Source organism: Canis aureus, chromosome 21 (assembly GCF_053574225.1).
Source record: "Canis aureus isolate CA01 chromosome 21, VMU_Caureus_v.1.0, whole genome shotgun sequence".
Taxonomy (NCBI): domain Eukaryota; kingdom Metazoa; phylum Chordata; class Mammalia; order Carnivora; family Canidae; genus Canis; species Canis aureus.
This window is the reverse complement of record NC_135631.1, coordinates 22,464,853-22,488,710: the sequence shown is the minus strand read 5'-3', so window position 1 is coordinate 22,488,710 and position 23,858 is coordinate 22,464,853. Positions and strand designations below refer to the sequence as shown.

The window sequence follows — 23,858 nt, the reverse complement described above, 5'->3', positions numbered from 1 at the left end:
CGGACCCGTATCGGTTTTCTGCAACCACAGAGCCAGGACGTCAAAATAGCTTCCAAAGGAACTCGCCTCACGATCACATCTGCTTATTTTGTTTAAAAATAAATGAAAGCATCCTTTGCCCTTGAGGAGAGAAGCTCTTAAAGTTTTGATGATTTCCTAAGTGTTTGGAAATCTGAGACAAGTGGTCGGAGGGTCTCTCGTGGATTCCGGCTGACTGACCTGGTGGCTGAGGAGGGAGAACGGAGGTGCTCTGCCTGGTCACGGTACCTCTGCGCGTCCAAGGGCGAGGTGGCGGCGACCGCAGAGGCCGGAGGCTCCGGGAGCCCGGGGCGTCGGGGAGTGGGGTGAGGAGGGCGTGGAGGAGGGCGGGAGCACGCGCAGGAACAGGGGCAGGGGGCCAGGGCTGCCTCATCCTTGTGGCCAGGCAAGGAAAGTTCTGGGTCGAACCGGCCGGTTGCCCATTGAGTCATAGGGCCAGAGCCTCGCCATCAGGGCCGTTGGTGGCCCGGAGACCCTTTGGACGGTGAAGTGACCTCCCGGGACGTGCCACCGCGGAGACTTGGCAGCTCTGGTAGAGGACGGGAGGGAGGCCTCTCTGTCGTGAGTGGACCCCGTGAGTGGACCCCCCTCCGCAGCTGGAACCCAGAGCTGCGGGCGGCGTGGGCGGGCCTGGGGCAGGGCGACGGCCCTGAGGGCCCTGACGGGCTGGGCCGCTGTGTCCCCCCCCATGCCAGGTGGCACTGGGCCCGGGCCCTGCGAAGGGGCATGGCGCCCCCTGCTGACACGTGGGGTACCTTGGAGCGGTGCCCCCTGGAGTTGGCAACGCTGAGGCCTTAGCGACGGGAGCCTCTCCCGCGTCGCGTCGCGTGGCCCTTGTTCTTTGTGTTGGGCCCCCGAGACCATTCCCGCCGTAGGACTTGGAGCGCTAAGCTGAGGCGACACGGGCCCGCCCCGGCCCAGGTGCAGGTTGAGGGACAGGTGACCCTCAGCCGTGCCTCCCGGGTGGGGTTCAGCCGTCTCGGCTTCCCCACCGCCCATCCCTCGGATGCGGGGAGCAGGCTCGGGCGTGTGGGCGGTGACGGAGCTCGGCTGCTGGTGGCAAAGCTGGGGTGGGAGCGTGCCTCTGGGCGACCCTGTCCTGCACACGCACCCCACTCCGCAGGACGCGGTCTCCTGGAGAGGCAGACCTGGAGACCCCGTCTGAATTCTTTGCAGGGGACGGGAGTTGCCACTTTGACGCACTGGCAACGTCTTTCTTTCATTGGTCACCTAAGGCCCTCGGGGTGCACTCGTGGCCCTCGATGGCAGTTTCTCCCGCCCCGTGACAGCGTCTGTGGAACGGGACTCCCTGGGGCCTCTGTGAGGAGAAAGGGGGCCCTCTCCACACCTCACCGCCCGGAGCTCTCGGGGTGCCCAGCCCCCAGCCGCCCTCTGAGCGCGCACCCCGCCCGCCTGACCCTCTCTCTCTGCTGCCTCGCAGGCCCTTCATGCTGCTGCCGCCGCTGATGGAGTGGATGCGCGTGGCCATCACGTACGCAGAGCACCGGCGCAGCCTCACCGTGGACAGCGGCGACATCCGGCAGGCCGCCCGGCTGCTGCTGCCCGGCCTGGACTGTGAGCCCCGGCAGCTCAAGTACGGCCCCGGCGGGGAGCGAGGCTGGGGGGCCGGGCCTGGTAGAGCTGACCGCGCCCGACCCCGGCCGGTTTCCGGGTGTATCTCCTGTAGCCGCTGGTCAGGTGCACAGAGCGGACGCGCACTTGGATCGGGGCAGGAGAGCCCGCAGTCTGGCTCTGTGGGACATCTGGGGCGAAATCGGCAGAAGCAGGTCCTTCCTCCCTTCTGCCCCTCAGTGTAGCGCTGGGCCGAGCCCTTGTCTTTCCCGTGTGTCATCTTGGTCCTCGTGACAACTTTAGAGTAGGAGGGGCTCTAAGGCCCAGATTCAAATGGAGAAACTGAGGATCAGGGAGGAATAATAATAATTTGCCTACAGATAATCAGCTAGCAAAGTGGCCAGGCCTGAATTTGACCCCAAATATATATGGCCCCAAGTCCGGGCTCTTAGTTTTCATCCCAGTGTGACCATCCTGTACACAGGATGGGCTGGTCTCCTAAAGTCATTCTGGAGAATGTTCTCTGTGGCCATCCTTGTCCTAATGAGAGTCTTGCCATTTTTTTTTTTTTTTTTTTGACCCTTTGCCCCAACTCCACTTACAACTTCCTCTGTTTCCATGGCAAATTTCCAAATGTCCTTCCGGGACATGTACTTTCCACACCTTGGCCCAACTAAGGCTCCAGGCTGAAGGCACCTATGGGAGGCCTGTGGTGTGATGTCTTGTAGACACAGTTTTTAATCTGTGATTCTCGTTGCTAAGATGGTTGATGGCAGTGGGACTCTGAGCCATTCCCCACCATCTGTCTGGTAATTCTGGGCCTCCTCGGGAAGCCTTGAGGAGAGGACGTGGAGCCAAGAACTGGAGCTTGGCCACAGCGGCCGTCCCATGGGCCAAGCACGGGCTTCACCCCGCAGCAAGGACACGGGCAAGCCCCCTGCCCCGCCCGCCCCCCCCACCCCCCCGCCAGGCTGGAGCTGCCTCCTCCTCGGGCAGAGCCCCTGGTGGGTTATTTCCGATGGTTGTTTCCCACCAGTGGGCAGCTCCGAAGAGCTCAGGGCTCTTCGACATGTTCATAGAAGAGCCGAAGCCTGTGCTCCTCGTGCTGCTGAGCAGGACAGCCTTCCATCCACGCGGGCGTCCTGCCCCGCTCAGCCCTCCCCAGGAGGCCGCGTCCTCGCCCCAGGGGCTCACGCGCAGCCGTGCTCACACACCTCCGGGTCTCTTCCACGCAGACCCGAGTGCTGTTTCAGCTCCTTCCGGAGGCTGGACGCCCGCGCGGCCACCGAGAAATTCAACCAGGACCTGGGTTTCCGCATGCTCAACTGCGGCAGGACGGACCTGATCCACCAGGCGATCGACGCCCTGGGCCCCGACGGGGTGAACACCATGGACGACCAGGTGCGTGCGGAGCGCTCCGCTGGCCAGGTGCAGGGGACGGAGGGGGGACTCGCCACTAGGAGGGGTGGTGGCACCCGTCCTTCCGGTCCAACCCTGAGAACCGCTCAGCAACGTGCTCCTGAGAAGTGGGCAGCCTCCCGAATCGTGGCCTTGCCCGTCCCTGGTGGGGTGTCTGCTTGAGGACTTCCTAGCACCCCTGGGAAGACCTTCGCACGGCAGGTTCTGCTCCGCGGGCCGGAAGGCCAGAGGCCGGCCGGGCTGGTGCCGGGCTGGGAGAAAGGCCGGAGGGCTCAGCTGGACCACCAGCCGTGGGTAGTGCTCGCTGGGGCGCGCCCTGGACCCCCCAGGCCTACTGTGTTCCAGGCCCACAGAACCTGTTGCCTTTGTGGACTTAACATTGTAGTCGAGGAAACGTGTGCTAAGAAATACAAAACGTCAAATACAGAGCACGTTGTTGAAAAGCACTAGAGAATAAAATGAAGCCGGGAAAGGAAGCATGGGAAGTGCTTTAGTTTTACATAGAACTTGAGGTTTTTTGTTTGCTTTTGTCTGTTGTTTTTGCTGTGAAGAGCTCACGTTTATAGAGCACTTCTGCGTTCCAGGCATTGTTCAAAGCACTTTGCCCAGGTGAACTCATCCTGTCTTGACAGTGGCCCTGTGATGTCATACCATCATTATCCTCTCATTACAGATGAGAGAACTGGGGTACAGAGGAGTTGGTTTACCTGAGGTCACACAGCAGGGGCCGTGGGGGAAGCTCAGTGACAGCAGCGGGCCTGGGAGGAGTGCTCTCCCCAAGTGCCAGGTTGGCCAGGGTGGCCCTGGACAGGTGACAGGGCCAGGAGGACGGCTGGGGCAGGGGTGGGAGCCCAGCCAGAGCTGAGGAGGGAGGAGAGTGGGGGGATGGAGCGGGCACTCGGGGACTCCAGGGAAAGAGCGACGGGACGAGGCAGGGCGGCGGGGGGCCACAGCCTGGGGGCCAGATCCCCCAGGGGTGCCCGTGTCAGTGCAGGTCCCCAGCCCCACTTTCACCCTGGGGCAGTGGTGAAGCCCAGGGCCACTGCCCGTCATGGACCAGGTGCCCCACCTCCCTGGGGTCACTTTCCTCGCCTGCATCACTGTCCCGGCCCTTCCCGGCCCTGTCGGCTTAGGGACCCTTCCACGTGGGGCACGTGATAAAGGCTCAGGATGGGCTCCTTCTGGGTTTTGCTGTGCATCCCATGACGGCGTCGATGACGCCTGAGCTCTGTTCCTCAGCCCTTTCTGCTCGTGGACCTGGAGGGGGGCTGGAGCGACACACAAGTAGCGTGAGGCTCCTCGCCAGTGTGACCAGGGGACCGTGTACAGAGGCGTGGGAAGGAAGTCAGGCAAGGGCCGAGGGGGCCGAGACCGAGCCAGAGCTTCCCTCCGCGGCGCTCGCTCTGCCCTCAAGGCCCCGTCCTGTTTGTCCCCTCGGCCTTGGTATTTATAGGATGATCTGTGGGTAAACAGCTCTCTCGCCCGTGATTAATGTCAGGCCATTTCTTTATCTCTGGGCACTAGGCAAGGATTTATGAGGTAAGGAGATCTTGTCTACACACAAATAACCTAATAAATAACAGCGCGGGGCTCCAGACAAACGCTCGCCAGGATCCAGCTGTGGAATAACACTTTGCACGGCTGCCTTTGCTATTACTGGCCACGGAGAAAGATTCCCAGCCAGGAGGCAGCCCGCTAGCCGCCGTCCACCTGAACTCGGGAAGGGCCCGGGCCTCCCCAGTTCCCCTGGAGGGACGGCTTTGGGAAAAGCTCTGACTTGCTCGGTAGCACCAGGTACTCGAGTCAGGCCCCCGTCCGCGCTCTGTGAGGTGCCGGTGGGGGGGGGGGCCGGGGGCGGGCGGGGGGGCCGCTTCACGGCTCAGGTGGATGCGGCTTCCAGCGTGACTCTCTCCCCGTGTGACCTGGCCTTGGGTTGCCCTGCTCCCCATCCGTAAAATGGGCAAAATAGTAGATCCAGTGAGATGCACACAGGGCCCCAGGTGCCCAGGGCAGGTTAGGATGTGGCCGCATGTCCAGGGGCAGCGACGGGCTCACCGTGTTCTTGTGACCAGTCAGCTCCCGAGGTCGGCTTCCTCTGTAAGGGGCACTTTGCACACAGGAGCTCATGCTCTTCGCAGCACCCCCGTGAGCTAGCTACTGTTGCTAGTCTCATTTTAAAGAAGAAACTGAGGCAAGCGAGACGGGTACCCTGGACAACGTTTATGGCGCCCTGCAGCAGAGGTGGCCCTTGCACCCGGGCCTGGCTTCGGGGCCTGTGCTCTGCCCCCCCCACCCCGCCGGGGCCCTGCCGGGCTTGTAGAACGGCCCCAACTCACCCCTCACGTGTGGCGTGTCCAGCGGGCCTGGGAGGGGCAGGAGGTCGAGCCACGACACGGGACAGCTCAGGGTGGGCAGCCGAGTCCAGCGGGAGACCCGGCTGTGGTGTGTGGGACCGCGGCCCCTGGAGTACGTGTCATTGCGTCTGCTTGCAGATGGTTCAGCATCGCCCTCTGATTCCCGCAGGGTCTGACGCCGCTGATGTACGCCTGCGCTGCCGGGGACGAAGCCATGGTCCAGATGCTGATTGACGCGGGAGCAAACTTGGACATCCAGGTGAGCAGGCCCCGGAGGGCCACCAGGGCCCGGCGCCCGGCCCAGCGGGGAGCAGCCGCGTGGGGACAGCAGTTTGGAGGAACGGGACTAGAGACGCCCGGAGATCGCAGTTAGCCAAGGGCGCCTTTCCCCGCGTTGGGCTTTCCATCTGAGGCCGGGGAGCCGAGTGGAGAGAACGGGCACGGTTCTGTTACCAGCACAGCCTGGTCCCCTGCTGTCCCCAGAGCCGCTGGCAGCAGGTACTCAGGGCTCTGCTTCCCCCCGAGGCTTGGGGCGCCCTTCCTGCCGTGTCTACCCGGGACAGGGGCGCTAACTGACCGCCCCCCTGATGTGTCTGCAGGTGCCCCCCACACACGTTACCAGTTGCACCCAGGGCACTTGAACAGGCTCCTGTCACCATCCCCACAGGATGCCCCCCAGCCACAGGTGCTTGAGTAACCTGCCGAGGTCACCCACAAAACTGATCATTTGTGGCACTTTCCAGGTTCCAAGCAACTCTCCCAGGCACCCCTCCATCCACCCAGACAGCAGGCACTGGACATCACTGACGTTTGCTGTGCTGCATGGACACATCTCCGTGGTGCAGGTGAGTTTCCACCAGGTGTGCAGGGAGCCCTCGGCTCGCCAGGTGGGCTGCGCCCCACACGTAGCCCCTGCTTGGTGGCGGGAGCAGCCGCCTGGAATCCGAGCGAGCGGAGGGCCTGCCTCAGGCCGCCTCACCTGGTCAGCAGGACGACACCCCCGGTTTCCCTCGGGGAGAGGGCATTAGCGTAAGGATACAACGTGAGGCGTCTTGGGACGGTGTGCGGGCATCTCTGTCCCTGTCGAGGAGTCTCACCGAATGCTGCAAGTGCGCTCCGTCTTCTCCCTGAAAACGTCTCTCCCACCCAGAGCTCTCTGCTCCCCCGTGAATGGTCCCGCGGAGCTGGCCCTGTGTCACAGCATCCTGGTCCTGGCCGTCCCCGGTAACAGGCTTAGACTTTCAATTTCGCAGTTCCCGAGAGAGGTCCCGGAGTGGCACAGCTCACCTGTCCGCCAGGCCAGGCCGTGTTGTGCCCGCGTTGGCCCAGGTAGCTGTGGCTGGTGTGCGGCTGGGGTTCAGCCTCGAAGTGGGGCACAGCAGCGTCCCTCCCCACCCTGCCACCGACTCCCAGACTCCTTTGCTCCTCGGCCACTGGGGTCTGCAGGGAGCTGCACGCGGCTTCCCGGGAGCCCATGTGTCACCCTCGCTGGCGGCTAGACGGCAGGTCCTCTGGGGTGGGGGTCGTGTCCAGGCTGCCCGTGGCCGTCAGCACAGCCCTGGCCCGGGTGGTGACTCAGTAGATGGTCTGTAGCCGGCGGGCTGCCCTGCCTGCTCTCTGGGTAGTGCCGTTCCAGCCTCGCCCGGACCGGCCTGCAGGGCCGTGCCCTGGACCTGCCTGGACTGGTGCCCAGTTTCGCCCCACCGGGTGAGCCTCTGCCTCCCCACCTTGGCACAGCGGCTCAGGCAGTGCCACAACTGGTTCTGGCTGCTGAGAGCCTGCAGCCTGCAGCCGTTCCCCACTTCCCACACAGCGGGGCGCAGGCTCGGAGGGCGGCCCGGCCCCCTCAGTCCCGGTCTGCAGGTGCGGGGCCCGCAGGGCCTCCCCTGGCCCGCCCGAGTGCGGGCTCTGGGATTGGTGTCCAGAAAGCCGGGAAGGATCCGTGCTCCCCTCCGGAGCAGTGGTCAGGGTCAGGGAAGTCACCTGTTGGGGCAGTGCAGACGCCACCCCGCCCAGGGCAGAGCCAGCCCGGCTCCGCGGGAACTGCGTGGTGGCCGCTCGCCGCACACCAGCATGGAGAGAGGCGTCCTGGACGGCGACGGCTGGCCCCGGCCCTCGGCCTCCCAGCCTCGGGTAGCTTGCCGGACACCTCCGGTGACACCCCTCGACGCCACCGGTCACTGAATCCCTGTGGTGGGTCGAGCACCATTTCGTTTCATCCCTGGCAAGGCAGGCCTCCGGCCGTTTGTCGAATGGGAAAGGCTGAGGCCTGAGCTGAGGCTCGCGCCCCGCCCCGGGTCCCTCACTGCTCGGTGGCCTCGCTGGCACTCCGCGCTCTCCGAGTCTGATGCCTGGGCCCTTCCCACTACCTCTGCTGCCTCCGGGAGCCCCGTTTCCCCTGGTAGATTGGGGGCAACGCTTTCTTGTTTGCGTAACTCAGGTCACTGCAGTCAATTCATAGGAAAGTGTTTGAAAGAGAAAAACAGCTCAGAAGTCCGGGGAGCAGAGGGGCTTGGTTCAGAGCCCCAAGAGTAGAGGCGAAGATCCTAGAAACTTGAAGCCCTGAGGGAACTTCAAGCTCCAGAGTTCTAGCTCCTCAGCTGCCCAGGGGAGCTGGGTCTCGGTCACAGGCCGGGAGGGAACTAGGGGCCCCCTCCCAGAGCCCCCCCTGCACACATCCCAGGCGCTCCCCGCCACGCTGACGTGTCCTGCTCTGCGCCCTGCAGCTGCTGCTGGACGCCGGGGCCCACGTGGAGGGCTCAGCAGTGAGTGGCGGCGAGGACAGCTACACGGAGACCCCCCTGCAGCTGGCCTCTGCGGCTGGTAGGTGTACAGACAGCTGCCCTGCCCTGCCCAGCAGGGGCCCCCGCTGCCCCCCCCGCCCCCGCCCCCGCGGCCAGGCCAGACCCGCAGCTGGACTTGGGGCCACGTGCCCAGGTCCCAAGGCGAGCCTGGAAACCCCTCTCTCTGAGCCCCTGGGGGCTCCCCTCGCCCCCTCATCAGTGTGTCTGTTGGGCTCGGCACCCGGGTAGCGGCCAGTAGAGGCGCGCGGTGATGTGGGCGGCGGTGGCATCCCCCGTCGGCCTTGTCTTCTAGGGAACTACGAGCTGGTCAGCTTGTTGCTGAGCCGCGGCGCCGACCCCCTACTCAGCATGCTCGAGGCCAATGGCATGGCCTCCTCCCTCCACGAGGACATGAACTGCTTCAGCCACTCGGCCGCCCACGGCCACAGGTACGATGCACCCGGGGTTCCTGCCCGTGTGAGGCGGGAGCATGAAACAGGCTTTCAGGAGTCTGACTCCCCTGTGCGGAGCAGAGAAGCTGGGGAGCTCTTTCCAGATGGGGGCTCTGCGTGGAGGCCACCAGAAAGATGCGGGTCCTCAACCAGCCGAGGGGCCTCGGATGTTGGAGGCCCAGAGACACTGGGTGGCGGGGAGGCCTCCCGGCCGTTCCCAGCACACCTGGGACTGCAGCCCGGCCCCCGATGCCCAGGGCAGGGCAGGCCCCCCACTCCCTGTAGACTCTACCCTGTGAGCGCGGGCCCCCCTGGGGCCACATGCCTTCCCTTGCTGGGCTGGGTGGTCCTCCAGGGGCCCCCCCGCAGGCGACGGCTCACCCCGGGGAGCCTCCTGGTGGCTGCGCAGGGAATCCCATCCGCCCAGGAGCAGATGGTGGGCCTCGCTTTGTGGGGCCCAGGCCTGCCCAGGGCTGTGATGGGGGGCGGGCAGCGGGCTGCGAGCAGAGCCCTCTGGGGCGGAGGGGGGCAGAATGAGACAGAGGAGCCAGAAAAGGGGCCAGAGGGCAGGGCGGGCGGGACAACTGTTCCCTATTGTCCAGCACCGTTCTCAGACCCAGCGCGTGCCCGGCCATGAGGCCCTCCCTCGGTGGCTCTGCTCCCCACCTGCCCGCGCTGGCCCCACTTGGCCACCTGTCCCCCTGCCCCCAGTACCGTACTGCGCGGCCTTGCCGCTGGGCCCCCTCCCCCACGCAGCCAGCACCCCGTCCTGCCCCCACCGCAGCCTCTTCACCCTGTGCAGTAACGCTCTGTCCACGCACATGCTCCCCATTCTGTCTCTGGACCACAGGACCTGGGGACCAGGAGTGGGGCGGCTCACCTCACATCCCAGCGCCCGGCAGAGCAGATGCTCTGTGAGCTCATGGGGAGCAGGGCGACGGCAGGCTGCCCCCGGGGGTCTCGAGGGGTCTCTGCAGGCACAACGTGACCTCCACCACGGACTGGGGAGTGGGCTGGGCGGGGCTGGGGGGGAGGCTCAGCCCCAGGTGACCTGTGGACCTGCCTACGCGCAGTCACCTCAGGCCCCGGGTGTGACGGAATGAGCCGGGGTTTGCCTGGTGCCACCTGGAGCAGGATGCATTCGCCGGCCGTGAGTGGCGGTGTCCGCAGCCTGTCACAGGGTCAGAATGAACCTGGACTTCAGTTCATTCTTGGTCAGGCCGGGAACAGGAGTATGAGCGCGTCCCGGGTTTCAGACCCTTCCTGCAGTACAGCTGGCTGCCACCTCGGGGACTGCCGTGTGTCAGGCTCTCCACCTGCTATGTCACATTGGCCTTGCGTTAACACTGGGAGACGGTGATGCGGACACCCCGCTTGCAGATGACAGGGCAGTCAGGGCACAGAGAGGCAGAGCAACCCCTCTGAGGCCACACAGCCAGGATGGCAGGGCCTGCTTGGCCCCAGAGCCCATGACTTAGTCGTACTGTACTGTACTGGGATGGTGGCAGGGGGTGGGGTGACCCTCGGTCCCTTGTACCCGAGGGTCCCTTGTACCCTCCCCTGCCTCACTCAGGTGGCTGCAGATGGAGGCTGCTGGGAGCGCCGGCCCAGCCTGCCTGGGAGGGGAAGCCTGCATCCCTTGTGCCCACGGGTGCCGCGCAGCAGCCCATCTAGGCCACGGGGTTCTGGAGGGCTCCTCAGACGGGCTGCGTCACAGTGAGGACCTCCGCCCCACCCTCCCTCGTGCCTTGGCCTGCAGGAATGTCCTGAGGAAGCTCCTGACGCAGCCCCAGCAGGCCAAGGCGGACGTGCTGTCCCTGGAGGAGATCCTGGCCGAGGGCGTGGAGGAGAGTGACACGTCCAGCCAGGGCAGCGGCAGCGACGGGCCCGTGCGGCTGAGCCGGACCCGCACGAAGGCCCTGCAGGAGGCCATGTACTACAGCGCCGAGCACGGCTACGTGGACATCACCATGGAGCTGAGGGCGCTGGGTGAGGCCCCGCGGGCGTGCGCACATGCACGCGCACATGCACTCGCACTCTGCTGCTCTTTAGCCGACTGGAGGGGGCGGGGCCCACACCGCCGGGGCAGACAGGCTGGGGCAGCTGGGCACGGGGCAGGCCACGCCCCGAGCCTTGGACAGTCCCTGACGGGGCTGCGTCTGCGGGGCATCGCCCTGGCCCTTCATCCTCCGCGGTCGGCGCGCCGCGGCCCCTCACAGCCTGGGCTGCGTGGCCCCCGGCGCATGTGCAGCACCGAGCCAACATTGCTGGCCAACTTGCCGTTCTGTCCCTTGGCCAAAGTTCTGCCCCTTGTGCCTGCAAGTCTGCGGGGCTCCTTCCTCGCGGGAGGCCGCTCACGGAGGCCTGGGTGGGGTCCCGGCAGCTCCACGTTCACTGGCGCTGATGATCCTCTAAGAACATGAGGTCCCACGAGGCCCGTGAGCGCTCCGTGAACACGCGTGCGCAGCGGCGGCAGGGCTACTGCCACAGGGGCCAGGGGAGGCCATGCCGCCCACCAGGCTCAGGGCTCCTCACTGCCCAACGGGCAGCTCGCTCCCATCCAGTCAGTAAACTGAGGATGCTAATGGCACCCACGTTATTGTGTCCCTGGGGAATGCCACAGTGAGGCTGGGGGGTAAGAAGCTTCTCTCTAATTACCAGGAAAATTACTAGTTTTTGCCATGACCTCCACAAAGTAGTTTTAAGTTATTTTATGGCCCCGCTGACACACTCCGGGGAGCTGGCGCACAGTAATTATACGCCACCGGGTGCCCGTGACCTGCGTGCTGGCAAAGCGCTCGGAGGGAGGTCGGGCGTGGGCCTGGCTGTCCTGCGTGTTCTCTAGGCGTCCAGGCGCAGCCACCAGCCCTCATAATCAGCAGGTCTTCCCACGAGGGAGTTCCGGGGCCCCACAAACAGTGGGGCTGGGGTGGCCCCAGGCCGCAGCCAGTCCTCGGCCTTACCTGATGGGCCCCTGAAGTCCTTCTGACCTCCCGGCAGGGCCTGCCAGGTCATGGGGGGGGACAGGGGGGACACCCCCGCCCTGCAGATACCAGGGGCCCACCGACTCGGGGTCTCGGTGGTGCGGACCGGGGGTCTGCACGGGGCCGGCGGAGCTGAGGTGCCCCCCCCCACCCGCCCCAGGCGTCCCCTGGAAGCTGCACGTGTGGATCGAGTCTCTGAGGACCTCCTTCTCCCAGTCGCGGTACTCCGTGGTGCAGAGCCTCCTGCGGGACTTCGGCTCCATCAAGGAGGAGGAATACAACGAGGAGCTGGTGACCGAGGGCCTGCAGCTCATGTTTGACATCCTCAAGAGCAGCAAAGTGAGTGACGCCGGGCCTCCCACCGTGAGCGCCGAGCCCCAGGGCGCGTGCAGACCCTCCCGCCCCGCACAGGGCCCGGGATTTGCAGGGCAGGAGGTGGTGGTGGGGCCAGGCAGGCTCACGGCCGTGTCTGCCCCCCCGCAGAACGACGCTGTCACCCAGCAGCTGGCCGCCATCTTCACGCACTGCTACGGCAGCAGCCCAGTCCCCAGCATCCCGGAGATCCGGAAGACTCTGCCCGCCAGGCTCGGTGAGGCCTGCCCACCCCACCCTCTCCACTCTGCTCCCAGCCCGCTGAGGCCCTGGCCTCAGTCTCCGTCCTAACTTCATCGTGCCCCCTGACCTCTTGGGATGCTTACGCAGCCCCCAGGGGGCCCTCAGTCACATCCGCCTCTCCCTTTGGGCACAGATCCTCACTTTCTGAACAACAAGGAGATGTCCGATGTGACCTTCTTGGTGGAAGGGAAGCTGTTTTATGCACACAAAGTCCTGCTGGTGACGGCTTCCAACAGGTAGGCTGCCCCTGGGAACGAGCCCCGGCCCGGACGGTGGGGCGGCTTCATCTAGACGCCGGGCGACGGTGTTCGGGAGACGAGCCTCTGCGCCACGGGCCTGGCTCACGTGTCCCCCCACGGGCCGAGGGCAGGTGCACAGAGGGACGGTAGGAGGGCGACCCAGAGGAGCTCGGAGGCCGTGTTCTTCCCGGCTGAGCTACTGGTTCCAGTTATTAGAAACGATTCTGGAATGAAGAGTCACTTTTCTGGCCAACGGTGTCACAGTCACTCGCGGGGGGCCATGGGGACAGATCGGGGCCCGGCCCAGCTGTCAGCCCCGGATGATGTAAGCTGCCATTTGCTGAGAATTATTTTGGGAGCACTGCAGTAATTTTAAAAATGCGCCGTCTCCCGGTGACCGGTCAGGTGATGGATGGCGCCGTTGCTGCCCAGTGATGAAGGGGAAGTCGTGCTCAAGACCCGCCTCGTTTCACCCCCTTTGCTCTAGGTTCAAGACGCTGATGACCAATAAATCAGAGCAAGACGGCAATGGCAGCAAAACCATTGAGATCAGTGACATGAAGTACCACATTTTTCAGGTGTGTGGGCCTCCGGGGAGTGGGGGGCTCCCCCAGGGCCCCCGGCTTTGTGCACCTGGGCTGCGAGGCAGCTGGGAGTTGGCCGTAATCTTGCATTCCGTCCCCGCTGCCTCCTGCGTTTGCCGAATCAGTGATCAGGTTAGAGCGTCCGGGTCTTTCTCAGGCCAAGGTGGTCTTTCTGGGACGGGCTTGTAGTTCAGAGCCTCTCGTGAGTCCTGAGCTCTGACTAGACAAGGGGCCTAGGCAGATGGACGGACAGACATGTAAGGCCCGGCTCACGCCACCCACGTGTGTATGCACCCTCGTTCCTCGGGGTGGGCTCCCCGCAGAGCAGACCAGACCCCTGGCCTCCCGCAGCGAGCCCCCAGGTGGGTGGCGTGCTTGCACTCAGGAGCATGGTGTGGGCCGCACCACTCCTCCGAAGTGGGGACTCCAGCCAGGCAGGCCAGTCGAGCCTGGTCGGCTTGTGGAAGACCAAGGTCAAGTCTTCCGGAGATCAGCGGCTGCGTGACGGGAAGCGCACAGGCTGGCCACCAGCTGTGCCAGAGCGTCTGCAGGGAGGGGACTGGCTGGGAGCTCCTTCCTGGGAAGTGGTGACCAGGAGTCGCCAGCCTGTGTCCCTGGGCTGCAGGGATGACCCCCAGGGGCTGGGACTGAGGCCGGGGGCAGCCGGGACGTGGGTCCATGGCCTGGCCCTGCACAGGACAGCTTTGTGGCCTGGTGGGACAGACCCGCCTCACAGAAGCACAGGAGCCCCCGTCTAAAATGGCCTAGTTCCCCGCCCAAGCTGTCTTCACCCACTGATTTGTCATTTCGTCATCTCTGGACACTGGGGACAGCAGTAAAGGGGACAGGGCCCTGTGCCCTGGGAGACAGGACTAAGAGAGAGTGAGATTTGTGGGGAGCGGCTGGGAGCGCAGGAAATTGGATCTAACCCAAAGCCATGGAGGCTGTCGGCCTGGGGCAGCCAGCGGGAGCTCTGGGCAGGGCACGCTGCACCCAAAACCCCAGCAGCAGGGACCACGGCATGTTTAAGAAACGCCTTCTGGTCTAGTTGGGTCACTGCTTCAGGAGAAGCCTTCGCAGGAAGGGTTTGGCCTTTAACCTACAGCAGCAGCTCGCAGAAAGGTCATCACCACTCACGCTTAGGCGCCTCGTCTGTGTCCGTCAGTTGAGCTTCCTGGCACAGCACAGTCCTGGGAGGGGCAGGGGTCACCGTCCCTCGTGGGGGATGAGGAATCCGGGGCACAGAGAAGTTGAGTAAGTTGCCAAAGGTCACACATCTGGGAAGTGATCGAGCCAGGACTGAAAGCTAGGCTGTGTGGAATGGTCAAGTTCGCACTGACAAAGCTCATGGGGAGGGTGAGGAAGGGCCCACAGGGGCCATAGCTGCAGCCGGGGGCCAGGCAAGAGGTTGAGAAATCCAGCTGTGGGGACGGTGAGCAGGCGGGATGGGGGGGACATGTGAGAGGAGACCCGGGGACTGCCGGGGTGGGGGGGTGGGCAGGGCCTGGCACGGGCAGCAGAGTCGAGGTATCTCTGTTTCCCTCTTTTCTATCCCTTGATCCGAACCCACTGGGAAGGGGGCAGCTCTAGAAACTTGTTTGGCTTAGGGGCCCAATGTCCGGTGAGTTGGCACAGGAGGTGGGGTCACGATCAGGCCCAGGAGGGCAGTGCAGGAGCGGGGACCTGGGTGGCCAGGGCCTGCGTGGGGACCTGGGTGGCCACCACCACAGAGCTGCCCAGCAGCTGCACCTGCTCACGGGGTGGGGGTGGGGGGTACCTGCACCCGAGCGCCTCTCAGCGCCTTTGGGAGGGTCAGCAGGGACTTCAGGTCTAACATCCACGGCACCCGTGGGCCATCATGGGAGAGCGCTGTTTCCGGGGGGGCCTCGACGTTGACTCTGCTCCCCCAGGCTCCTCGGAGGGGTCGGCCTGAAGCTGTCGATCCCAGGCCGGAGCTTCCTCGCAAAGACAAGGTTTCAGAGCAGCCCCTGAGTATCTCCCTGGGTTCACAGCACCGGGTGGGAGACAGACAGACAGACAGACACGGAGGGAGGGCAGGCAGCAGGTCATTGTATTTGTTTTCTAGAGGAGGAAACAGGCCCAAGGATATCGGAGCTGTGCCATCCGAGAGAACGCAAGCCACATATGGAATTTAACATTTTGTAGCGGCCACATAAAAAAAAAAAAAAAAAAAGAGATGGCTGAAGTTAATTCTAATGATATGGTATTAGTTCTTTTTAGTCCAAATATTCCATGTAGTCAATATAAAAATTAATGAGCTAGTTTACTTTCTTTTTTCATGCTAAGCTTTTGAAACCCGGTATGCATCGTCACAGCACATCTCCATTCTGATCAGCCCTTATTTCAGACGTTTAAGAGCTACGTGTGGCCGGTGGCCGTTGCATTAGCCAGGTCTAGACGCTGCCAGGGTCCCTGCCAACAGAACCCCGGCCTTTGGGGACCAGCCTGCCCGTCTCAGCGGCCTCTGACCCCAGGCCTGTCTGTGTGGTGTCCGTGGCCTTCCCGCGTTCGGGTTCCAGGCCGTAGTCCATGCAGGAGCGAGCCGTGCTGCCCCTCCTGCCCAGGCCTCTCCCCAAGCCGCCTTCCAGAGCCACGGGCGGCCTGCCGGGGGGCACTGAGCTCCCCTGCCTGCCAGCCGCCCAGCTCCCTAAGGAACGTTCCCAGGGAGCCCTTCTGGTCTGATCTCCACCACCTGATATGCATTCAGGTGATCTAGGAGGGACCCACAGGCCACAGCCAGCTGCACTGTGTCAAACCCACCCCCACCCCGGGTCCCCTGTTGCTGAGGGGCTGCCCCGAGGCCATCCTGTAGCAGCCCGTCCTGGGAGATCCTGCCAGCCCCCCCAACCCCCGACCCGCTCAGCTCCCAGCCCCGGCCTGGCCTGTGGGGCTGTCCTGAACGGCCATCCCGTGCCCAGCGAGGGGACAGCAGAACCCAGGCCTGGGGCTGCAGAGGGTCAGCGGGAGCCCTGCCTCTCGGGGGAGGGACAGATGTCTCGGACACTGACCGTGAACCCGGACAGACTGGCCAGGCCGGCTCCCCACGCCCGTCCCGGGAGGGGGGCTCCTTTCCCTAGACCCCGTGGTGCCGCCTCCAGCCTGGGGGGCCCACTCCTAACAGAGCCCCACTGTGCCGGCTGGAGCCGTGTTTACTTACACACTTGCCAGCTCCTCGCTGGGGCTCTTTCCTGAGCCAACCAGCGCCAGGCATTTTTCTTTTTCCAGCGGGGAACCTCCTGGACTCCAGCGTGACGGCAGAGCTTGTGACTTAGACCTCAGCACGGCTCCTCACTTGCCCTCCTGGGCCGCCTCATGTGCTGTCCCGGGCCTCTGCTCCCAGAAGCCCCAGGCGGGTCTGGCCAGGCGGCGGGGTGGCCTCTGGAGCACCTCCCGGCCCAGCTCTGTGCCTGTCGTCCCTGGGAACGAGTCCAGGGGGAGAGGGGTCTGGCTCTCGCCTCACACTGGAGGCTCAGCACAGACGGGAGGGGTGGAAACAGCTTCTGGCGGGCAGCCCCCTCCCCCCCAGGCCCTTAACTAGATTAGGTAAGAGACCCGCGCAGTGTGCTGCCTTGGGGTCTGGTGTGGGAACCAAGGGACCCGAGTGACCCGCTCCCAGGCCTCAGTTTCCCTCAGTGCCTTCCCTTCTGGGCGCACGGGGCTGTCCTGAGGATCCGAGTGAAGCCGCCCCAGGGAAGGAAGCTTGTTCTACGGGCTGGGATCCGGAGGGAGACTCTCCGGGGGCTGACTGCTAGAGGTGCTGCACAGTCGCCTCTGGAGCGCCCACACACGGGCGGAGAGCGTGGCCCTCTGCTGGAGCCCCGTGAGGACGTGGGCGCAGGGGTCCGCTCGTTCACACGGGCCTCCTCCCGCCGCAGATGATGATGCAGTACCTGTACTACGGAGGGACGGAAGCCATGGACATCCCAGCCGCCGACGTCCTGGAGGTGAGGGCCGGAGCCCGTGCGCCCCGTCCCCAGCTGCTGGCTCTCAGCGCCACGCTCTGGGACGTGGCATTTGGAGAGCCGAGGAGGGGGGCGGCCTCTTCCGAGACCTCCTGGGTCCCTGCTGGCCCTTCCTTTTCTGTGACAGGAAGGGCCTCTCGGAGAGGCCAGGCCGGGGACCTGTGTGCCCACCTGCGTCCTGGGCGGGGGCAGGGGTGGGGGTGGGGGCGGGGTGAGGAGGAAGGGCTCCCCAGTGGGGTCACAGGCCCCGGAGGTTCAAAGGCCGCCCAGCCCCTCACGTACCTCCTCACCACGTAGAGAACGGGCCCCCTGCCGGTCAGGCGCCCGTTGAAGGTCCAGGAGACCGCAGCCCGCAGTTGAAGGCCCTCTGAGGTCAGGAGTCCCATCCAGTGTCGCCACCGTCCCCTGCCTTCCAAGGCGTCCCGGGAAGTACCTAGGTGGCCCAGAACAGAAGGCAGTCGTCACACTTGACCTGCTGAGGTGGGCAGGGCCCGCCACACCGGGCAGCTTCGTTCCCCGAGGCCTGGCTGCCCCCACCAAGGCCACGTTTGCCCCACCAGCTGCTGTCGGCTGCCAGCCTGTTCCAGCTGGACGCCCTGCAGAGGCACTGCGAGATCCTGTGCTCCCAGACCCTCAGCGTGGAGAGCGCGGTGAGCACGTACAAGTACGCCAAGGTGAGTCCGCGCTGGTGGGCCGCGGCAGCTCGGATCCGGCCACACTCAGGCGGGGAGCCTGGGCTGAAGGGCGGAGCTGCTCCAGGGGGATGGTCCCCGCCCCCAGCCTGCCCTCCCCAGGCTTCCCCCTCGGCAAACAGCACAGCCCTCGGCTCAGGTGCTCACTCAGAACTTAGGAGCTGTGTTCCCACCTGCCCCAGCGGCAGTCGGCTCTGCCCACGTCCCCCGTGCCCACCACCCCCCCGTGCCCACCCTGCCGCCACCCCTCATCTGGCTGACCGAGGCACCGGCCTCCCCTCCTTGGCTCCTGCCCTGGGCGGGCTCCAGGCTCTTTGAAGAGTGTCAAGGCCACGGCCTCCTGCACCTGCAGCCTCCCTCCCCCCGGAGGCTTCCTCTGCTCCGGGCTGACTGTCCCCCCAAGGGCCCCTGGGGCCCCTCCCACGTCGCCCTTCACCTGGCCACCCCCACGTGGCTCCCCACGGCGTGACAGCCATCCCCTCCCTCCAGGAAAGCACCTTTCCGAGCTCCTCACAGCCCCACGTGAGGGGGCTCACCTGCCCTCCTCCCAGCACATGCCGCTGGCTGCCCTCCCCTTAGTGGTTCTCTGGCTTCTGGTCTCCCCCAAAGTAGAACTTGCGCTGTAGGAGCCCGTGGTGAGGACCTGGCCCGGAGCCGCACCCGGTAGTTGTGGAGCCAGTTACTGAGCACCCTGGTGAACGGGCTCCAGGTCCCCAGGTGGTCCCTGGCAGTGGTCAGGGAGCCCCCCCCCACCCCGGCGTGCCTGCCCTTCCGTTAGGGCAGCGGTGGGGGGAGGCAGGGAAGGTGACGGAGCCGAGAACGGTGATGTTCCTGGTGAACAGTCGTCCCGTCTGGAGGAATCCAGATCCGGGGGGGGGGGGGGGGAGGACGAGGCTGCGGTGCTCTCACCCACCCCTGGCCCCTGCAGATCCACAACGCCCCCGAACTGGCCCTGTTCTGTGAAGGCTTCTTCCTCAAGCACATGAAGGCACTGCTGGAGCAGGACTCCTTCCGGCAGCTCATCTACGGCCGCAACAGCAAGGTGCAGGGCCTGGACCCGCTGCAGGACCTGCAGAGCACCCTGGCCGAGCGTGTGCACTCCGTCTACATCACGTCCCGGGTCTGAGGGAGCACACGGCAGCCCGGCACGCCCAGCCCCCTCTGGGCCGGGGGGTGAAAGGCTGGGAGCATCTGATAAGTCCGTAGCCCGAGCCCCCGCGGATGGGTCGGGGGCCCCCGGGATGGGTGGGGGCCCTGGCTGTAGGCCTCCCTGGAGCCAGGCTCCTGGGACTCCGTTGCCCTCTCTGATGTCTGTCCTTGGGCAGGTAGATGGGCTCTGAGCCCTCCCATCACCGGGCAGCCCCACCTTCAACCCCTCTGCCCCCAGAGCTCTTTACTTCACTAGTGATCGGCAGACAAGGCCAAAGGGTGGCCCTTCCCCCGCCCCCACCCCCCATAGTTTGCACCTTGAAGGCCACCGCGTACTCACCCTCGTGTGCCACTTCTTCCCCTGGATGTCTACGGCTGATCCTGATGCACCCCTGCTTGAAAAAGCTTCTGACCATGCCTTCCAGGCTCTGGCCACCCCGAATCCCCAGGCCTCCCTAAGCTCAGGCCGTCCCAGCTGGGGCTCTGGGGGTACAGGCGACCTGATGGTTCCTTGAGGGAACCTACACGCTGGACCCCGGGCCACTTCTTGCAGAAGCTGTTATTGTTCCCTCAAGGTCCCGCCAGAAAGGCTGCCAGGATCCCTGAATTTCCTCAAGGCTGTGCCTTCCCACGTGTGATGTGAGCCTCCAGGGGCCCCGAAGATCCTACCCAGAGGGTCACAGAGGGCCCTATTTCCTTTGGCGTCCAGGCCCCAGAGCCCCTCCTTGGGGGACCCACGCACCCGCTCCGTTAGTGCGAGAAGGCAGGTCCCCAGCTGATGCCCTCAGACATCCAGGCTAAGCCCGGGGAGGCTTGGGGGCGCACAGGGTACAGTGGGCGAGTCTGGTGGCCTCAGCTTTCGTTGCTGCTGCCTTGGGGGCCCATTCTGAAACCCCAAGCCTAGAGCTAGGCTGCCTCTGTGGGCTCAGGAAGCAGCACCCTCGTGTGCCCCTGGCTGGGTCCCTCAAGGGAAAGTCCTTTCCCTTGGACTAGAGAGGGGGGCGCCCCTCATTGGGACTGCAGGTCGTGGGGGCATAAAGGGGGGCGGTGGGAGGAAAGGACCTGCTGTGGACTCTCTCCTGCTGCCGCAGGCCTGCTGCTGGCTCCAGGCTTGCCGAGGTGGAGACGCAGTGTCAGGCGGGCCGCTTATTGTATTTATGGACCAGACACCGGGGGAGCAGCACAGACAGCTTGCTCTGGGCGTAGCTCTCCGGGCCGTCTGGCTGCACCTTAGAAACTATTTATTCCCCAAGAGCAGAGCCCTGGGCCCGTCAGGAGGTGTCACTTTGGTTACCTTGAAAAGCCCCCGGGGCTTGCAACCTTGGAAAATATTTTTGAGACTAGCTGCTTGAGGTGGATGTACAAAGGATAGGCGGTATTTTATTGCTGTAATATTGTACGATACTGTAACTATACGTTGTCACTTACTGTAAATGTACCATGGTTTTATTAACAATAAACACTTGTTAACAGCGACCTTGGCCTGTCACTCCTGCCCGAGGCTGCTCGGAGCTAATTCCGGGCTCCTTGGGCTCCGGCCTCGGGCTGGGGGGCTGGGGGGTGGCTTCCCGCCCCCTCGCCTCACCCACCCCCTGAGCCTGGAGCCGCCCCTCGCTGGGCCCTGGTTTTCTCTTCTGCCAAACAAGGTGGCCGACGACAAAACCCTCCGTGGTGAGCGCTTACGGTGCCGTCATGAGGACGGAGGGGGGTGTGGGGACGGAGGCCGCTGCCAGGCCTAAGGACGCCGTCGCGGGCGTTTCCCATCCTCCCTGAGCCCCGGCCACCCCTGTGGCCCCCGCATGGGAACTGCCAGTGGGGTTGATGGTCACCTGCAAGCCCCTGCGACGTCCAAACCTGTGTGGCGGCCAGGTGGAGGCAGGGCCTTCTCGCCTGTCCCTCGGTGGCTGCTGCCCGGGGCCCAGCCAAGCCCGAGCTGGTCTGTGCCACCTGTGAACGGAGGAGGACAGGGAACTGGTGACTCTGGGCTGTAGTTTGTTTTAGGTACAAAGTCCAGGCAGGAATAAAATTTCTCTGAAATGCATGCTGAGGGGTGTCCCTGGGTGGCTTAGTGGTTTAGCGCCTGCCTTCGGCCCAGGGTGCGATCCTGGAGTCCCAAGATCGAGTCCCACGTCGGGCTCCCGGCATGGAGCCTGCTTCTCCCTCTGCCTGTATCTCTACCTCTCTCTATATATGTCTATCATAAATAAATGAATAAATCTTTAAAAAAAAAAAATGAAATGCGTGCTGAGGCAGGAAGCGCAGCGCCAAAGCTCCCTGGGAACACCGGACCGGTGGCTGTGGTTCAGGACCCCATAGGCCAGAACTCGGAAGCCGGGGGCCGCTTAAAGGCCTTGGGGCGTCACTGGGGTCAGTCCGGGAGAGGCCCAATGACCAGCTGCTGTCGGGACCCTGGCCCCGGGGAGAAGGCCTGCGTGGACACACGGCGCCCTCTGGGGGCTACAGGAAGGAGGCGCACCCCTTGGCGCCCTGGGCAGAGGCCCCTGAGGGAGGGTCAGGGGCTGTCCCCACCCAGCCTGGCCCCCCGCAGTGGGCCCGTCAGGGGTCTGGGTCACAAGTCCGTCCTCCCCTCCTGCCCCCCCACCCCCGACACACCTCGGCCAAGTACCTAGGGAGCTCGGGGGTCCTCCCTCCGGGGGCAGCGCGAGGGACAGGACGTGAGCCTGCGTGAGCAGCACACTGAGAAAGCACCTCCCGCCCGAGGGGCCTGGGTGGCTCAGTCAGTAGGCGTCCCACTCGATCTGTCCCACTCGATCCAGCCAGGGCTTGATCTCAGGGTCATGAGTTCAAGCCTTGTGTGGCCGGCCGTGGAGCCTACTTTAAAAATAGAAAAAATCAGAATCTTTCAAGGGGGCTGGGCCTCCAGGCAGGAGGGGCCCCAGGGCTCCTGCCCCCCCCTTCCTTTGCCCCCTGCTGGTTCCCCAGTGCCAGCCAGAGGCCAGGAGGCCAGGACCACAGAGAAGCGCTCAGCTGCAACAGCCCACGCCATCCACACCACGTTCCCCCTTGAGTCCCCTCTGTGCCCACCCCCTGGTCCCCCCAGACTCCCCAGGGCTGCGGGGCCAGTTGCACATGGAAGCACCGAAGCAGGCCGGCAGGAGCCCGCTCCCGGCTCGGGGGCTCGGGGGCTCGGGGGCTCGGGGGACAGAGAGCACTTGGGAATCTTTGTTCAGCTCCTTGAGCCCCGTGGCGTCCGGTGCCGGCGCTCACAGCCTGCCTGCCTGCATTCATCTCCCACCAACCTTCCCCGAGACAGCCAAGCCATACAGATGTCACTGTCTGGGGGCCAGATGGCGAGGTCTGGGGAGGTGTGCTTTTTCAAGTTTGGAGGAGAACCCAAGATCACCACCCTGAAGGGCAGAGGCCTGTTTGGGAACATACGCTTTGTGAGTAAAAGGGCCGCGACTGCACGCGGTAGGAGAAATGTTCGCTTCGTCTGTGCCAGACGGGCAGACAGCCTCAGGTCTCAGCGCATTGAGGAACCACCTTGCCCCGACGGGTCTGCCCCCAGGGTGACAGGTCTGCCCCCAGGGTGTGTCTCCTTGCTGCCCAAGTGGGGCTCTTCAGCTTGGGTCGCGGTGTTCGACAAAGCCCGTCTGACGAAGGCTTAGCGCTCGTGAGTCACCGAGCAGCTCCTCTGGTTATGCAGAAGCAGGCCACGTGACTGAGACTTCTGGAACACTTGCCGGACATCAGGCACCACTGTCCGCTCTTCACACCCAACTCCTCTCACTCCTCACAAGGGCCCAGGAGGTGGGAGGGATCACTACCACTTCCATCTCCCGGCCGTGCGCCCGGACCACGGGCACAGGTAAGGGGCATGCCCAAGGCCACAGTGAGACCCGGGGCAGAGCCAGGAGGTCTGGCTCCAGGGCACCTCTCCCTGCACCCTGGAGCGGAGCACAAGCCAGGCTTCAGGGCTGGAGAGGCTGCACGAGGGCTCAGCCGCTCTGGGCCCCACGGTTTTGAAGAAGTCATCCAGCTCGGACCATCCAGGATTCTGACTTTGCTTAAAGCCTCTCTCCTAAGAGAATCCTCTTTGAAAGACAGGCTCAGGCACTCAGCTGAAAAAAGTGAATCAAAAATTATTCTCGCTGCCCCTCTCAGCAAACTTTCCTGCAGACCTAATGGAGTCTGCGGGCGGGAACCTGCAGATCCAGGAGACGCACAGCCCCTAGGCCTGTGCAGACCGGGTGCAGGGGTGTCCCTAGTCCAGGGAATTTGTCCTCCTCACTGCGGCAGCGAGTCCGGGGTGGTGTGCATTTAAGCCTCTTTGGTCCAGAAGCTCCCCTTCCTTCCCTGCCGGGAGTTAGACTTCTAGGAACCTGGAGGACACATCATGGCTGAGAAAAGGGTCTTTGGACTCAACAGAAGACCTTTTAAATTCTGTGAAAAACCAAGGAAGATCAGTAACTAAGGCCTCTGTGTGAATTTTCCAGATAAAAAGAAGAGCAAGCATGGAAGCTGAAGACTGCTGGGGAGCCGCCATCAGCTCACGTGCGTGACCAGAACGAGGGCACAGCCGAGCGGACTTCCACCTTGAGCTTGTCACGTACTCAGGGGCAGGGATCAGAAACCAGCAGAGGACCTTCAGGGTCAAGGTTTCAGCACCACAGTACTGGGTTTGGAACCAGGAAAGGCTACCATCAGACACTCCAGAGTATGTGTGAAGCCACCATATAATTTCTGTCCCCAACAGAGGGAAGGAACGGGACGACCTTGACAGGAGCTCAGGAGGAAAAGCACAGCTAGCTAGCTCCCAGGAGCCACAGCACGTCCCTCCGAAGGACCACAGCGCACGCAGGTGGTGCCGGCCATGTCTCCCCCAGGCTTCTGGGTTGGGAAGCCCTGGCCACTGCCCACCCTTGGCCTTGGCACCACTTTCTGAAGTCTACAAGGCAGCCAGGACCCACCAGAAGCAACAGGGCGAGGGGCAACTTCCACCTACGTGGAGCCAATGAGCACCCAGAGGCAG

General features: G+C 64.2%; 1 protein-coding gene and 1 long non-coding RNA gene across 4 annotated transcripts in view; one reads left to right on the top strand and one right to left on the bottom strand.

The window, feature by feature from the left end:
* Positions 1-18,975, top strand: part of ABTB2 (ankyrin repeat and BTB domain containing 2) — a 165,652-nt gene extending 146,677 nt beyond the window's left edge. For all 3 annotated transcript variants that reach the window (XM_077863554.1, XM_077863553.1, XM_077863555.1), the window contains 14 exons: positions 1,481-1,633; positions 2,847-3,012; positions 5,554-5,643; positions 6,128-6,229; positions 8,111-8,207; positions 8,481-8,616; positions 10,379-10,608; positions 11,764-11,942; positions 12,087-12,192; positions 12,352-12,454; positions 12,945-13,035; positions 16,938-17,006; positions 17,585-17,698; positions 18,645-18,975. In XM_077863554.1, the coding sequence (XP_077719680.1) occupies positions 1,481-1,633; positions 2,847-3,012; positions 5,554-5,643; positions 6,128-6,229; positions 8,111-8,207; positions 8,481-8,616; positions 10,379-10,608; positions 11,764-11,942; positions 12,087-12,192; positions 12,352-12,454; positions 12,945-13,035; positions 16,938-17,006; positions 17,585-17,698; positions 18,645-18,842 (1,834 nt within the window). In that variant the 3' untranslated portion in view covers positions 18,843-18,975. The remainder of the gene's footprint in view (positions 1-1,480; positions 1,634-2,846; positions 3,013-5,553; positions 5,644-6,127; positions 6,230-8,110; positions 8,208-8,480; positions 8,617-10,378; positions 10,609-11,763; positions 11,943-12,086; positions 12,193-12,351; positions 12,455-12,944; positions 13,036-16,937; positions 17,007-17,584; positions 17,699-18,644) is intronic.
* LOC144292758 (uncharacterized) lies at positions 9,239-16,539 on the bottom strand. The gene is made up of 4 exons (XR_013360095.1): positions 16,220-16,539; positions 14,819-14,996; positions 14,179-14,318; positions 9,239-13,274 (listed from the first exon to the last, which is right to left on the bottom strand). It is a non-coding gene; the product is annotated as an uncharacterized LOC144292758 (long non-coding RNA).
* Positions 18,976-23,858: the final 4,883 nt, after the last annotated feature.